Source organism: Diabrotica virgifera, chromosome 3, assembly GCF_917563875.1.
Source record: "Diabrotica virgifera virgifera chromosome 3, PGI_DIABVI_V3a".
In the NCBI taxonomy this organism is placed as follows: domain Eukaryota; kingdom Metazoa; phylum Arthropoda; class Insecta; order Coleoptera; family Chrysomelidae; genus Diabrotica; species Diabrotica virgifera.
Genome location: NC_065445.1, coordinates 64,995,401 through 65,011,363, shown reverse-complemented (window position 1 = coordinate 65,011,363; position 15,963 = coordinate 64,995,401). Strand labels below are relative to the sequence as shown.

Sequence of the window (15,963 nt, the reverse complement as noted above, 5' to 3'; positions counted from 1 at the left end):
TAATTGCTGCATCTGTAGAAATTTGTGTTATATAAAAAAATCATATCGTAATCTATTTTAAAATTATAATCTTTTATATTAATTTTTTTATATTTTTATAAAATCCCCTCTCATCACGCCCTCTCATCGACGTTTGTTTTTACAAAAAATACTGAATGACAGTATTTTGTCGTTTTGTGTTCGTTCTAGTTCTAGTGTTGGCGACACTGCTTCATTCTTTCGGCATGTTTTAAAAGCAGCTGGTTAGAGGCAAACTTTTGAAATAGTTTTAATTTTAAAATTTTTAATTATTTTCAAAATGCAGCGCGCGTGGTTAGTAGTAGATAAGTGCGCAAAGTAGTGTGCTTTTAGTATTTGTATCACCCCAAATATTTACGTAATTTCTGAATTATCTTTTCCATAATTCACGTGTATTACTTGTTTATGTACCAAAATTAAAAACAAGTTTTACTAAAGAATGAAATTTTGTTATTAAATAATTAAAACTGTATTAACAAGATGGATTTGAAACCCAAAGATGAAAAAAAACTTTACCTGGCTTCCTTCGTTGTAAGTAAAACCTACTTTTTTTAAGACCATAAATAATGAATTTGACCTCCTTCTAAAGGTCTAGGTCAAATTTTGATTTTTTTTTTCTTTTGTAGGGCGGAGGGGTGGCAGGGTTGTTTGTGGATATGGTGTTATTTCCTCTAGATACTTTAAAAACAAGATTACAAGCACAGCAGGGTTTTGCAAAAGCAGGAGGCTTCAAGGGAATTTATAAGGGTATTGGACCACAAGCTATTGGAAGTGCCCCTCAAGGTAGGTACAGTTAAACAATTAATTATTTTTTTTTTGTCTTTAAAGTGCCCTTAATGGAGGTTGGTTACTAAAATGGCAAACTCTTATCTGTCTTGAGTATTGAGCTATCCTTATTAGCTGTTCAAAATTTAGCCCTGTTCACTGTCGGATGTTTCTTAGCCATGATAGTCATTTCCTTCCTGTCTTTCCCTAGATTGTTCCTTTCACTATTAGTTGAGCATAAATTGGTACAGTAAAACCTCGATGTAACGGACTAATTGGGGGGACACGATGTCCGTTAAGCCGAAAGTCTGTTATATAAAAATGGGTTCAAAATCAATCAAAATGTTTTTCTAAAAACTTTCTGCAATATACTCGTTTGGTTGCAAAAATTATTCACTGATTCATGAGTTGAATAAGAGATGTATCTTTTGGCAAACATACAATTAAAATTGCCATCTCCTAAACAGAATATTTTCAGGGGAATGAGCAGGAATCAATCAACATTTCCAGTTTGGCGGTATTGCCAGTTTCTTCTCTTGAGATTTTCTCACTGCAGATGAAGGTACAAATCCTCTAAAAAACCTTTTTTGAAAATATCTGTGGCAAACCATATACCTTATTAGAGGTATAATATGAAACGGGCAGATGATGCATTATAATAATATCTTTGATAAGTCTAAGTATACGAGATTTGCCAACAAATATATCAGTCAATCCATACAATCCATTGTGTTAGCAGTGGCGATGGATTCTATGTCCTGTCCTTGCTGATTTTTCTTCCAGAATTCGATTTTTCATATTTTTTTTTCATTCAATATTTTTTAAACATTTGATCGGATTTTTTTGTCCGTTATATCCAAAGTCTGTTAAATTGAGGTCCGTTCTATCAAGGTTTTACTGTACTTGTTATTTCTCAGTATGTGGCCTAGGTGTGATTTTTTTCTAACTTTCACTGGAAAAGTTCTCATTATTTGCCTATTCCATGCAGCATTCCTTCGTTTGAGCTATGCAATGTCTGTGAAATTTTGAGGATTCTTAGGTAAATCCACATTTCAAAGGCCTCCAATTTATTTACTGTTCATGTTTTAAGTGTCCACCTTTCAACTGTATAGACATGAGTCAACCAGATGTAGCATTTTTAAAACTTATTGAGTTTTATTCGAAAATCACATGTCTTTTGATTTTTTTTGAAAGATTTTCTGGCCTATTCTAATTTCTATTCTATTCCTGATCTTATTTCTAAGATCAGGATTTAGGCTGCTATTGATCCAACACCCGTATTTAAATTTATTGGCCTGTTCTAAAATGTGCACATTTATTGTGCAAGGTTGAGATACTGGTTTTTGATTGACATCACTTTGGTTTTCTTAATGCTAATTTGTAACCCTTACGGCCGGTTTCACAAGTCGAAGTTAACTTGTGTTTAAGAGATAACCAGAAGTTACCCCGAAATATGTGTTTCACAATATCAGGTCAACGGCGAAGTTGTGGTTAACCGACAGAATTTTTAACCAGAGCTTGGAGTGATGGTTAAGCTCTTAACCAGAGGTTATCCTAACCTAATTTCGTTTTATTGACAGGACAGAGTGTATACACGTAAATTATTAATTACAGATATGAATTTATATGATGTACTTAAATGCGTTTAGCATTTCAGCGGCCAATAATTGTTCGATTTTTAAATGATTTGCTTCGTGGGGTAATTATTAATACATACTATAGTCTCTTGCTTGCTACATGTTTTTATCTTCTTCTTCTTCCTTTTTTTTGGGTTTCGATTTTTTTTTAATCATTTACCCAGTACATGTTATTGGTTATGCGCGTCTTGCTCAAGGCAATGCACAACCAGGTGTCCTGTCAACTTCAGATCTATTTTTTTTTTTTTGGTCCTATGTGGTCCTTGTCCTTCTTCTTGTTTTTCTGTAGCTAGAGGGGGAAAAGTGTTACAACATTTAAGGTTAACTTAAGACTTTTCTCGTTTGGGGGTAGCTTCCAAACATTTTCACATAGGTTTAGGGCTGGCTACCTTCGGTTAGGATTAAGGATTTTAAGGATACAAATATAATTTTTGACATTTTAGGAGATTCCCTGTATTTTCTGAAGTATTTATTTATTGTTATTGTTATTATTATTATTTTTTCAAAATTCTATAGATCTACTTGAAAAAATTTGATAAATTTATTGATTATCTTAATAACTTTATTCGAGGGTTTATATAAAATGCTCTGTAAAGATATTGGACTGTCTGTTCCAGCTTTTATTAGTTCTAGATACAAATCCATATCTTTATGTTTATTTATGGGGCACTCAAAGATGATGTGTACCAATGTTCCCATAGTACCGCATTCGCATATCGGTGTTTCCGTTTTGCCTATTTTGTGGAGATAACAAGGAGTTTTGCAATGTCCACTTCGTAAACGATTAAGGTTAGTAATATTGTTCCTACCCAAATATCCACATTTGTTATACCAAGGTTTTATAGGGAAACTATCCTGCAGTCCATAATAGTCCGGATATTTACCTTTAATTTGGGAATACCAGTTATTGTAAAATTGAGTCAAGATGTTCTTTTTTGTAACACAAAAGATATCTGTGCTGATGTTTTTTACATCATATGGTACTCTTAATTCTCTCCCAATATTGGCCAAGCTATCTGCCACCTCGTTGCCTTTAATCCCCTGATGTCCCGGTACCCATTCTAATCCTATTGAAAATCCCATATTATTTGCATCTACCAGTAGTTTTTTGGTCATTATAGTTACATAATCCATTTGGTCCCATTTGTGACTAGATATTTTGGATAAGGCACTTTTTGAATCTACAAAGATCACTGCTTTCATGATTTCCTTTTCAATACATACCGACATGGCTTTGTATACCGCTATTATTTCAGTTGTGCAGATTTGTGTGTAGTTATGGAGTCGTGACGAATATTTATAATTGATGCTTGGGATGTAAATTCCAAATCCCGATTGATTTGTTTGTGGGTCTATTGATCCATCTGTATATACGTGGGTATGATTATTATATATTCCACCATATTTAGCTATGAACCTTTCGTTCGATTCAATTTCATATTTTTCAAATTCTAGACTTTTAATTGTAATGGGGTATAGAAGAGTTTTTCTTTCTACCTCATATATAGGATTGATTTTATATCTAATTATGTTTTTTGTTTTTTTGAGTATATTTGTATATGCTAGTGAGTAATCAGGTATGACCTTGTTCCTCCAGAATCTATTGTTTGCATTTATTGCTTCGTTTAGCTTATTTAGACTCTTTACTATGATATTGTTTTTTTCCGGCATTTGTTTGAGTATATATTTATGTGCTAGTATCTCCCTTCTAACTTGTAACGTTGTTACTGAACATTCTGCTTGCAATATTAAGATGGGTGTAGAACGTAGACAACCCGTTACGATTCTCAAGGCAACATTCTGTACTTGTTCCAACCTCATCATCAAACTTTTACTGCAGGGGTTTAAAAGATTGGCTGCGTAATCTAAATGAGATCTAACTATTCCTTTGTATAAACTCAAAAGAATGTTCGGGTCAGCTCCCCATTTTGTACCACAAATTGCTCTCATGACATTTATTCCTTTGTTTGCTTTAGTTATCATGTCGTTAATTTGAATTGTCATATTCAAATTGCACTGTAAATGAAATCCCAGATACTTTATTTCATTTTTCCATGGAATTTCCATATTTTGATATATCAAATGTGGGAAGTTATAAGCCTGACTTCTTTTTCTAAATATTATTGCTTTTGATTTGTGTGCTGAAATTTTAAAGTTGTGTTTCTCAAACCACTCCTGTAAATTTATTATATGGGTATTTAAGGAATTAATTAGCTTGTATATATCAGATCCTTGCACCAGAATTACAAAATCATCTGCATATTGAAAACACTCCATCTCATGGTTTATTAAATCATGTAGGGATCTAGTATAGAGATTAAATAATATTGGACTGAGTGGAGACCCTTGAGGCAATCCAGTGGATGCTTGCATTGGGCCTAATATATTATTTGATTTGTCTTTAACGTAGATATTTCTGTTGAGCAAAAATTGCAAGATCAAGTTTGCATAAGTTATTGGGATGTCATACTTTAATAAGTATTTATATAGCAAATATATATTGACTGTATCATATGCCCTACTGATATCCAAAAAAATTCCAATTGTATTTAAATTTTTACTAAATCCAGTTCTAATATAATTAATTGTTAAAGCTAAGTTATCGTTGCACCCTTTGTTTCTTCTGAAACCTAACTGCTTAGGGCTTAGTATCGATTTTTTTTCCGTTATTTGTTCTATTCTTAATTTAATTATATTTTGCAAAATTTTGCCTACACATGACTCTAGAGCTATGTTTCTATAATTATCCTCACATAAAGGGTCTCTATTGGGTTTTAAAAAGGGAATGACAAGGGTGTTTTTCCATTCTTGTGGAAAACCTGTGTTTCTTTTAACTATTTGATTAAATATTTTTGACAATGTATCTAGCGCCACCAGGGGAAGTCTGTTTATCATGCTATATGTTACAAGATCTAAGCCAGTAGCCTTATCCTTTTTATTTATGACACTTATTATTTCTTGCCTTGAAATGTCCTCCACATCCTCGTTAGTTAGGGTAACCATGAACTCAGGATCTGTTATGTCAATTGCCAAATTATTTAATATGTTCTGAGCTATGTTTTTGTTGGGAAGTTTAGCAGGGATTACAGCATTTTGATATGTGGAGAATAGCTTAACTGTTCGCCATATTTCAGATAGAGGAGTGTCCCTTGTCAATCCATTGCAAAAGCTTTTGAAGCTATTTCTTTTTTTTGTTTTAAATATTTTTTTACTGTATGCAAATATTTTTTTGATTTCAATATAATTTTCATTGCTTGCTTCTTCCTTATATTTTTTAATTTTTTCTTTTCTTGTTTTTATTAAATTAGAGCATTCCTTATCCCACCAGGGAGGGCTTTTCTTTTTTCTTATAGATTTTTCTGTTTTCAAGAGAGGTATTTCCTCATCACTCACCATTTCCATAATTTGTGTAAATGAATTATAGTCTTCACACCCATTCTTCATCAAGTCTTCCATTTTTGAAGCATAATTCTCCCAATTGACATTCTTTGTATTTCTTTTATGACTTTTTTGTGTTACTATATTTTCATTTACAATTGCGATTTTGCAAGAAGTTGGAAAATGATCACTGCCTCCAGAATCCTCTAACACATCCCATTGGCATATATTTGCAATTTCCGAGGAAATTAGTGTTAGGTCTACCGCTGAGGCATTCTGTCCAGGTAGGGTAATCCGCGTGGGTCTCCCATCATTGCAGCAAACTAGATCCAAATCCTCTAAGGATTCAGCAATTATTCTTCCATTAACATTAACAGACACTTGACTTCCCCAAAGTGCATTATGTGCATTCATATCCCCCATTAAAATTTTATTTCCCCTGATTTTATTTATGCGTCCAACCCAACTATTTAAATTTATTTTTGCCCTAGGATGGATATAAATGTTAATAACTGTAATGTCCCAATCTATTATTTTTATTGCTAAAATTTGAATTTTACTAACATTATTATTATACCTATATACTATTTTGTGATCCAGACTATTATGAACCACAGTAGCTAGGCCACCATAACCATCCCCTCGATCCAACCTATGTATTTCATATCCTCTTAGATAGAAGTGATGATTATTTTTTAGCCAAGTTTCATTTAATAGAATTAATTTGGGTCTATGTTCGCTTATGAAATATTTCAGACTGTTATAGTTACTGCTTAAACTTTTTATGTTCCATTGGATAATAAGTGGATTCTTGATATCCATCTAAATCTAGCAACTTTTGGTTCGATGAGCTTTCATGTATAAATAGCTGGTTCAAGTAATTGATTATATGTTCCTTATGTTTCCAATCTAGTTTTTTTAATATCGCATTCAGTGTTTTTTCTGTGTCCCTCTCTAGTTGCTCTGTACGGGAACATCCAGGAGTCTCATTGTTTACTGCACGAGCTCTCTCTTCGCTTCTCCCATTTGGAGATAATAAATATTGATTGTGTACTTCTTTATTGTATGTCTTATTTGTTTCATTAGCCTTTCTTTTATTTTTGTTTGAGTTATTCTCCATTTTTCTACTAAACAGGTGTTCAGGGTTACTCTTTACATTTTCTATCCATCGCATATTGATGGGAATTGTCTCTAAATTATTTATTTGAGTTTTATGTAATGTTGGGAATTCCTCCTGGCTCATTCTGAATATATTATTCTCTTGCGATTTTCTAGTAGAAACATAAGGAAATCTCTCGCATGCCTCGTAGTATGAAAGATTGTCCAGAGACATGACAGCCTTAATATTCCGCTGTCTCACATACTCTGGACACTCCTCATAGGTACTTATATGAAAGCTGCTATTACAATGTAAACATTTCATCGAACAATCCCCTTCATGTATTTTTTCCGCGCAGTTTTTGCATTTTTCTCCCCCTCTACAAAGATTTTTTGTGTGTCCAAAAAGAAAACACCGATAACATTGAACCACTGGTATCATGTATGGTTTTACCCTAAAAGGGATCCCATATATATTCACTTCCTTCGGGATTACTTTTCCCGAAAAGGTAAATGCGACCGTTTCTGTATCAATATATTTCTCCGTGTCATATTTAGACTTCCGTTTAAATCGTCTTATTTCTAGTACTTTAATGTTGGCCGAAGCCAATCCCGAAAATTTGATTAGATCTGCATCCGATATACTAGTATCTACATTATTAACGACTCCCCTACATGTTACGTTATTTGCCGGAATAAACAATTCATATCCATCATTTCTGACCACGTCATTTAAAACAAATTTATTAGCATCCTCCCATTTCTTGAAAGCAACGCTAATTCGGTTTTTTCCTTTTTTGCTAAGTTTAAGTACATTCTCGATTTTTTTGTCATTTATGTATTTTGCTAATTTCAAAAAACTATAATTACCGACGTTATCGCCTTTTGACTCCATAAATACCTCAAAGGGACCGGTATCAGTGTACTGATAATAGAAATGTTTTTTTCCTTTTTTTATTTCATTGTTATTATTAGTGATTGAATTAGCATTGCTATCAAGTAATGGTGTATTCTTTAAACTACTATTATTTTCAGTGTTTTCTATATTATCTAACATCTCCTCATCACCGGGGGGGTTAGCCCCCCCGGTAGTATCCCCCATAATTAACCGTGTAATGCAAAGCTGTCTCTTTTTTACCTAACTAGATAATGTATAATTTATTTTATTCAAAGAAAGTACAGGAAATTTAGGAATTCAACAGATAGGAAATTTGTTAGTTACCTCTATTATGTAGTTCCTATTTTGTTTTTGTCGCCTGCGTTTTTTTTTGAATTATCACTTCCACACTGAACTGTCACACAACCGAACGTTACGAAAGCTCATACAGAAGTCCTACATGTTTTTATAATAATTTAATTTTAACAATATTGGCGAAAGACCTTAAAACAAATATTATTCTTAAACAAAACTTAAAATGTATAATGTGCATGTAATATACAGTGTGTGTACTTTAGTTGGCCACGTATGGGAAGCATTTTTAATATTAATTTTACGAAAAAAAGATACTTCAAAAAAGTTTTGCATAGTAATTTTTATGGTCCAAAATCTAAGATGCAACCATCATGTATCAAATTTTATTAATCCCATAGGAGGTATGTTAAAATATATGAATTTTTAAAGCAAGCAAGGTAGCAAGAATCAACATCAAAAATATGATTATGCAAATCAACCACAAGTCTGTCTGACTGAATATCCTAACCACACATATACACACATTTATTTTCCTTAATCTGCAAAATAAACTCCACAACTAAATATAAAATCCTTAAGAAATATATACAACAAATTAATAGTCATAAAGAAATATAACAATTTATTGAATTTATCCTAAAAAAAATCAATGGAAACTCATCTTACTGATCAGCTGATTTGATAATTCTTCCATAAAAATGTTATTTCTGGTGATCATTGTCCATAATTTCCTACCAACATAAGAAAAATAAAACAAAACTTACGGTCAACTAACCATGATTGAATATGTGGTTGTGAAACAGCAACTGTCAGTTAGACTGTGAGTAAAGGTTAGTTGACCGCTAGGGTTAACCACAGATTGTGAAACCGGCCGTTATAATCATCCCTTATTACGAAAAAATTTGTTTACCAGCTTACATATACATTTTGGTACTTATTTAGATTAAATTGATATCTTTTTATAACCTTTATAAACTCAAATAGTTTTTTTTATTTTTTTTAACTGATATCACAAAAAAATAAATTAAAAAATTGTAATGATATATTATAGGTCTGGATCCCGCGTATGAAAAAAAAGTTGATTAATAGCAAGCTGAAAATTTGTTAATAGCTTAAGGGTGTCTAGTCGAATAAACTTTGATATATGGGAACACTGAAACAGGGGTAGTTTTAATTGTGGAACAGGTTAAAAATTTGGAACGGTCACAGCACGAAAACGGCACATTTATTTTGTCTGACAGAACAGACTTAAACTCTCCGAACAGAGATTAAACTCTCATGAAAAAATCAGACTGCTATTTATTACCTGTCATAATTCCTGTCATTTGACATATTCTACATGTTCCACTCATTAAAACGCCCATTTGGTAATAAATAGCAGCCTGATTTTTGCATGAGAGTTTAATCTCTGTTCGAAGAGTTTAAGTCTGTTCTGTCGGACAAAATAAATGTGCCGTTTTCGTGCTGTGACCGTTCCAAATTTTTAACCTGTTCCACAATTAAAACTACCCCTGTTCCAGTGTTCACACATATCAAAGTTTATTCGAATAGACACCCTTAAGCTATTAACAAATTTTCAGCTTGCTATTAATCAACTTTTTTTTCATACGCGGGATCCAGACCTATTATACAAGGATCTGAAATACATATAGTCCAGAAAGCCACTGCGCATCCGTTAGGAAAAATATTCTGATTTGGATTTTTTGCACAATCTTACTCAAAAAGGACTTCTTTTAACAAATTTGCATGTTGCCAGGACCAAAAGGTGGTCAAAAATTGTTTAAAGATTTTTTTTTGTTTTTTTCCTAAAATTATTTTTTTTTTGCATGGAAAAAAGTAATTTTAGGTTTTTTGGATCATTCCAAACAGAAAAGGTCTTTAGTGACTTTTCTCTAAAAATGATAGGTTTTGACATATAAGCGATTAAAAATTGAAAAATTGCGAAATCAGCCATTTTTAACCCTCAAAAACTATGTGAAAAACTGAAAATTTGACTGTTGCCAAGGTAAGTAGATATTCTTTATACATCGATTGATGAAATCCCGAAGAGTTTTTTGCAATACAATATTCAAAACTCCTTTGTTTTTTAATTGCTAATCAAGCACACACGACACTATTTTCCACCGACAGTATGGTGCAAATGAAAGGAATAAATTCGTTATTTCGTAAACCGATGACTTTAAGGAAAAATCACAAAACAGGTCGATTTTTATTTTTAAGTTATGATATTGTGGCATATATGGTATACTAGTGACGTCATCCATCTGGACGTGATGACGTAATCGATGATTTTTTTAAATGAGAATAGGGGTCGTGTGCTAGCTCATTCGAAAGGCTCTTTAATTCTCTATTCAGTAATATAAACATTTACATAATTATTTATACAGGGTGTCCAAAAAATTTTTTTTAAATTAAATTATTTGACAAAAAAAGAAATAGAAGGACACCCTGTATAAATAATTATGTAAATGTTTACATCACTGAATAGATCATTGAAGAACCTTTCAAATGAGCTACCACACGACCCCTATTCTCATTTAAAAAAATCATCGATTACGTCATCACGCCCAGACGGATGACATGACTAGTATACCATACATGCCACAATATCATAACTTAAAAATAAAAATCGACCTGTTTCGTGATTTTTCCTTAAAGTCACCAGTTTACGAAATAACGAATTTATTCCTTTCATTTGCACCATAATGTCGGTGGAAAATAGTGTCGTGCACGCTTGATTAGCAATTAAAAAACAAAGGAGTTTTGAATATTGTGTTGCAAGAAACTCTTCGGGATTTCATCAATCGATGTTTAAAGAATATCTGCCTACCTTGGCAACATTCAAATTTTCAGTTTATCACATAGTTTTTGAGGGTTAAAAATGGCCGATTTCGCAATTTTTCAGTTTTTAATCACTTATATGTCAAAAACTATCATTTTTAGAGAAAAGTCACTAAAGACCTTTTCTGTTTGGAATGATCCAAAAACCATTATTTACTAGAAGGAAAAATTAAAATAAGCAGAAACGAAGTTGATAAGACTCTGGAACCTACAAGAAACTCTAGCGGAAGAATTGGGACATACAAACTAAGGAATATCGAAACCAGGAATAAGGATGTAAAAGAAACAGAAAAAGAGTTTGAACAGATTGATAAAAGTGAACATATAAACAATGTGGAAGTTAAATGGACTAAATTTAAAGAAATACTCCTGACAACGGCAGAAAACGTTTCTGGATTTACAAGAAGAAACAACAATAAAAAACAGACGAGTTGGTGGAATGCAGATATTAAAAAAGAAGTGAAAGAGAAGAAACGTTTATGAAAAATGTATCTACAAAACAGAAATCAGTTGATCTACGATAAATATAAAGACCAAAGAAACAAAGTTAAAACAATGGTTAAACAAGAAAATCAAAATGCATGGGAAGATTTTGGGAAAAGTATGGAAGAAAATAGAACCCATAATAATAAATTATTTTACCGAGTCATAAAAAATATGAGAAAGGAACCACACATGAAACTTCAGCAGGTTAAAGATCGGAATGGGAATATAATAACTGAAGAAGACCACATTATAGAAAGATGGAAAGAATATTTTATGGAACTTTTAAGCAAAGACAAGACAACAGCAGACAGCAAAAGAGTAACGTTAAACAATACAACCACAGAAGAACAAGATGTAATTGGGGACAATAAAATACAAATGAATGAAGTGGAAGATGTCTTAACCCAACTAAAAATAGACAAAGCTGCAGGTATAGATGGATTAGATGCCGAGTTGTTGAAATATCTGGGAGAATTGGGCAAAAAGGAACTTTATGAACTGTTAAACCTAACATGGAAAACTAAAAAAATACCGAGTGACCATAGGCGTAACCAGGGAGGGGGGGTTTTGGGGGTTATAACCCCCCCCCCCCCCCCCATTGGGATGTACTTTGAGGTCTATACACTTAACACCATACTCTTCAGAGACCTTCCAGTAGTTGTAACCCTTTTCAGGTAGTTGTAACCCCCCTTTTCAGGTAGTTGTAACCCCCCCTTAGGATCATCCTGGTTACGCCTATGCGAGTGACTGGAACACGGCTATAATATTGCCTATACAGAAAAAAGGAGATTCGAGAGAATGTGGAAATTACAGAGGTATATCGTTGCTTTGTTCAACATTAAAAGTCTACGAAATTATCCTAGAACGGAAGCTCCGGAATTTAGTCGAGGAGCCTAGATTAGCAGATATTCAAAGTGGGTTTAGGCCAGCACATAGCGTCCAGGACCATACCTTCACTCTACAGCAGATCATCGAAAAAGCCATACTAAAAGATGAATCGGTATATTTGGGATTCCTAGATATGAAAAAAGCTTTTCACATGGTGAGCAGGGAGGGAATATGGCAAAGCTTGACAAATAAGGAAGTGGATATGGAACTGATAACCACAATCTAGAGTTTGTATTGCAATACCATAAATCAGGTAAGAACAGGCAATCTTATTTCCAGCAAATTTACGAATAACGACGGAGTCAGACAAGGATGGGTATTGAGCCCCCTACTGTTTATCTGTGTAATAGACGAAGTAATTAAAAAATGCTGACCAAAAACAAAAAAATATAGGATACAGAATAGGATACAGAAACCTACAACAAATAAAAATCGAAGCCTGTGTATTTGTAGATGATATTGTTATTGTGGCAAGAACTGAAACAGCTCTGGAGGAGAACATAGGAATCTGGGAGACAGAATTAAAAATTACAATCTAATAATTAATGTAGGAAGAATGGAAGAAGGCGAAATACCAAACAAAATATTCAAACAGATGCCAGTAGGAAAAAGAACAAGAGGAAGATCGAAGCTGACATATTTAGAACAAATTAATAGAAAATGATAAAATAACTTTAAAAATAAAAAACTGGAGAAAAAAAGCACGAAAGAGATCAAAGTGGAGAAGAATCCTGGAACAGGCCAAGACCCAGAAAGGGCTGTCGAGCCAGTGATGATGATGATGAATCTAATAATTAAAATGGAAAAAACAAAAGTAATGGCAATATCCAAGAAAGATGTAAACTTAAATATTGAAATCAAAGGCAAAAAAATAGAACAGGTAGATACATTTAAATACCTTGGAATAATTTTAAATAAGAAGGGGACACAAGACGACGAAATTGGAAATAGGATAAAAGCAGCCACAAGAACATATCATTCGCTGTATAAGAACTTTTTAAATAAAAAAGAAATAACTAGGAAAACCAAAATGATAATATTTAAAACAATTTACGTACCTATCACTACATATGGAGCAGAGAATTGGATATTGAACGACAAACAAAAAAAGAGATTGCAAGCAGCGGAAATGAGGTATTTAAGAAAAGTCGTGGGAGCTAGGAGAATCGATAAAAGACGTAGTGAAGATATTAGAAGAGAATTAAAAGTAAAATCATTAAAGGAAAAATGTCATGAAAAGAAATTAAAATGGACTGGGCACTTATTTAGAATGAACGACGGCAGACAGGTTAAAATGACATGGGAAGCGAGGCCGATAGGGAAAAACAGGAGAGGCCGACCAAGGAAAACGTGGAATACAAGTGTGATGGAAATATTGCAGAATAGAGGAAAATCGTGGCAGGAAGCCAAAGAATTAGCTAGGGACCGAAAAAAGTGACGTAAGTTCGCAGAGAATAACGAGTAAAGAAGACATCTCGACACCTTACGGTATAAGAGGATCATCGATTATGTACATATGTATGTATGTATGTAATTAGACTATGATTTTCAAAATTATGTTTGATTGAAATTTCTTTGAAGATTTTTAAACATTGGATTTTTGTTAAGCATCCCTTGATAAACGACTTTTTTTTTTCAATAATTTTATTGTTTTCTTTTCCTCCATGGTAGTTTTCACCGTATCTTTCATAAAATGTGGTCCAAGATTGACAATTTCTGAAAATTGAAAGAAATAGAAGGTGGGCGGTTAGTTGTGCCGGTGAGTATATTAGTACGACAATGAGTTTATTATATTGCCGGTAGTTTGAGTCACTTTTTTCAAATTTTGGCTTAAGTGGTCTTTAATAGACAATGTTGCTCCAGTTTTCTGAAAGCGTGACATAGATATAGACAAGGGGAAGCATATACAGGCTAAAAAAAGTGATCAAATAACCAGTTGACTAGTTGGGAATTCAGTGAATACTGGTTTCGTTTATGTGAGTTTTTTTAAGATTTGTGTATGTGCGCCCAGATATTATACGTTGGGTTAGAATCACATCGGACCTAATGAGAGTAACTAAATACATCTTTTATTCTATTAAGTTACTAAGTGAAGGGTGCACATCGTCATTGTTGCAAGTGAAAATTTGATAAAAAATATTTTAACATTGCAAAAACTCTTTTACTTTCCTGTATCACTACTTCTTGTATATAAAATGACACAATCTATTTTTTACTCGAATATTTGTTGTAGCTGCCCTTTTCTTCCTCACATATGAAACTATTAAACATTATTCAGAAGGGGTGGTACCAAGCTACGCGGCACCCGCAGTACACATGTTTGGAGGGGGTGTTGCTGAAGTGGTGAGTATAGTGAATTAATATGCCAATTTTACAGCAGTGCTTTTCGTTGTGGCTTTAATAAATGAATCGTACTACATTTTAAAGTAAATTTAAATGACTATAAAACTACATTGATCAATTCAAAATCTTTAGTTTTTAAAGGTAAAGGTTTAAGGGCGCAAGAAAAGTGATACTCGCGCCATCAGTTTTCTTGACAGTTTTTATGATACAGTAATGAAAAAATCAAAATTTTTGTCAAAAAACCCTACATTTTTGTACTGAATAATTTTTTTCGTATCTCTTATTTTCGGGTTAGACGGAGAAAAAGGTAGATTTTTAAGAAAATTTAAAAATGCGCTGTATAATTTGATCTTTTTTTAAACTTGCATTTTAAATCAGTCCAACTTTTTGAACATAGAAATACCATTAAAATAAAAGGTATTGTAGAAGGAAAACGATATATTTAAATTCTGGTGGATGCAGGGTTAAACATAGGCATTGTACCCTCTGGTGGGAAAATTTTCACTCAAAATAACAAAATTCCGTTTGGCAACACTGTGTGAATGTTGATAGTAACATATCCCTTTTAATACTTAATAATATAAACAGAACTGTAATTTAGTCCACACAAATTAATACATTTTTTTGTCAACAAAAATGAGATTTTTCAACCAAATAATGTTTCAAAATATGATGTGCAAAACAATTTTTAATTGGGTTCTGCTAATGAGCTTGTTTTTTTTGTCATTAAAGTAGAAAAAAACTTAAAATTTCACTCATTAAATCATTATCGTCCAGTTATCGTCTTAATTATTTTAACTGTACTAATATCCTTCGACTAATTCTGAATGAATAATAGGTTGTTAAAACATTTTATCTGTAGCAGCTTCTGGAATGTCTTAAAAATATCGAATTTCATTGATAAAATGCGCATATCCCACCGATCTTCGCTTCGACCATACTGTTAAATTTTTCTTAAAATATATGAATGGTCAACCTTTTTTGCACTGTATCTCGATTAGTTTGAATGCAATCGACATTTAACAGTGCTCATGTTAAGTTAAAAGTCTTTTCAAGCACAACAAAAAGTGTTCTCAACGTTGCAACGCACCGATTCATTCACAAAAAAGGTCTCTTCACCATCCATATTTCGCTGTGTATTACAACTAGAAGATTTTTGAAAATGCGAATCTCTTTCTTGGATGCATAGTTTTTAAGTTATTCGCAAAAAACCGTCCGAAAAGGTGTAATTTTTCAATGAAAATATAAAAATTTTCAATCCAAAAGTATCGAGTTCTCAAAAAAAAATGATAGCATTTTTTGCTTAGAATTAGGTCC

General features: G+C 32.7%; 1 protein-coding gene and 1 long non-coding RNA gene across 3 annotated transcripts in view; one reads left to right on the top strand and one right to left on the bottom strand.

The window, feature by feature from the left end:
• The first annotated feature begins 196 nt into the window (after positions 1-196).
• LOC114334463 (S-adenosylmethionine mitochondrial carrier protein) overlaps positions 197-15,963 on the top strand; it is a 50,468-nt gene continuing 34,701 nt past the window's right edge. For both annotated transcript variants that reach the window (XM_028284504.2, XM_028284502.2), the window contains exons 1-3: positions 197-549; positions 645-801; positions 14,537-14,646. In XM_028284504.2, coding sequence (XP_028140305.1) covers positions 499-549; positions 645-801; positions 14,537-14,646 — 318 coding nt within the window. In that variant the 5' untranslated portion in view covers positions 197-498. The remainder of the gene's footprint in view (positions 550-644; positions 802-14,536; positions 14,647-15,963) is intronic.
• On the bottom strand, positions 2,591-8,250 carry LOC126881102 (uncharacterized). Its single transcript, XR_007696724.1, has 2 exons — positions 8,119-8,250; positions 2,591-2,709 (listed from the first exon to the last, which is right to left on the bottom strand). It is a non-coding gene; the product is annotated as an uncharacterized LOC126881102 (long non-coding RNA).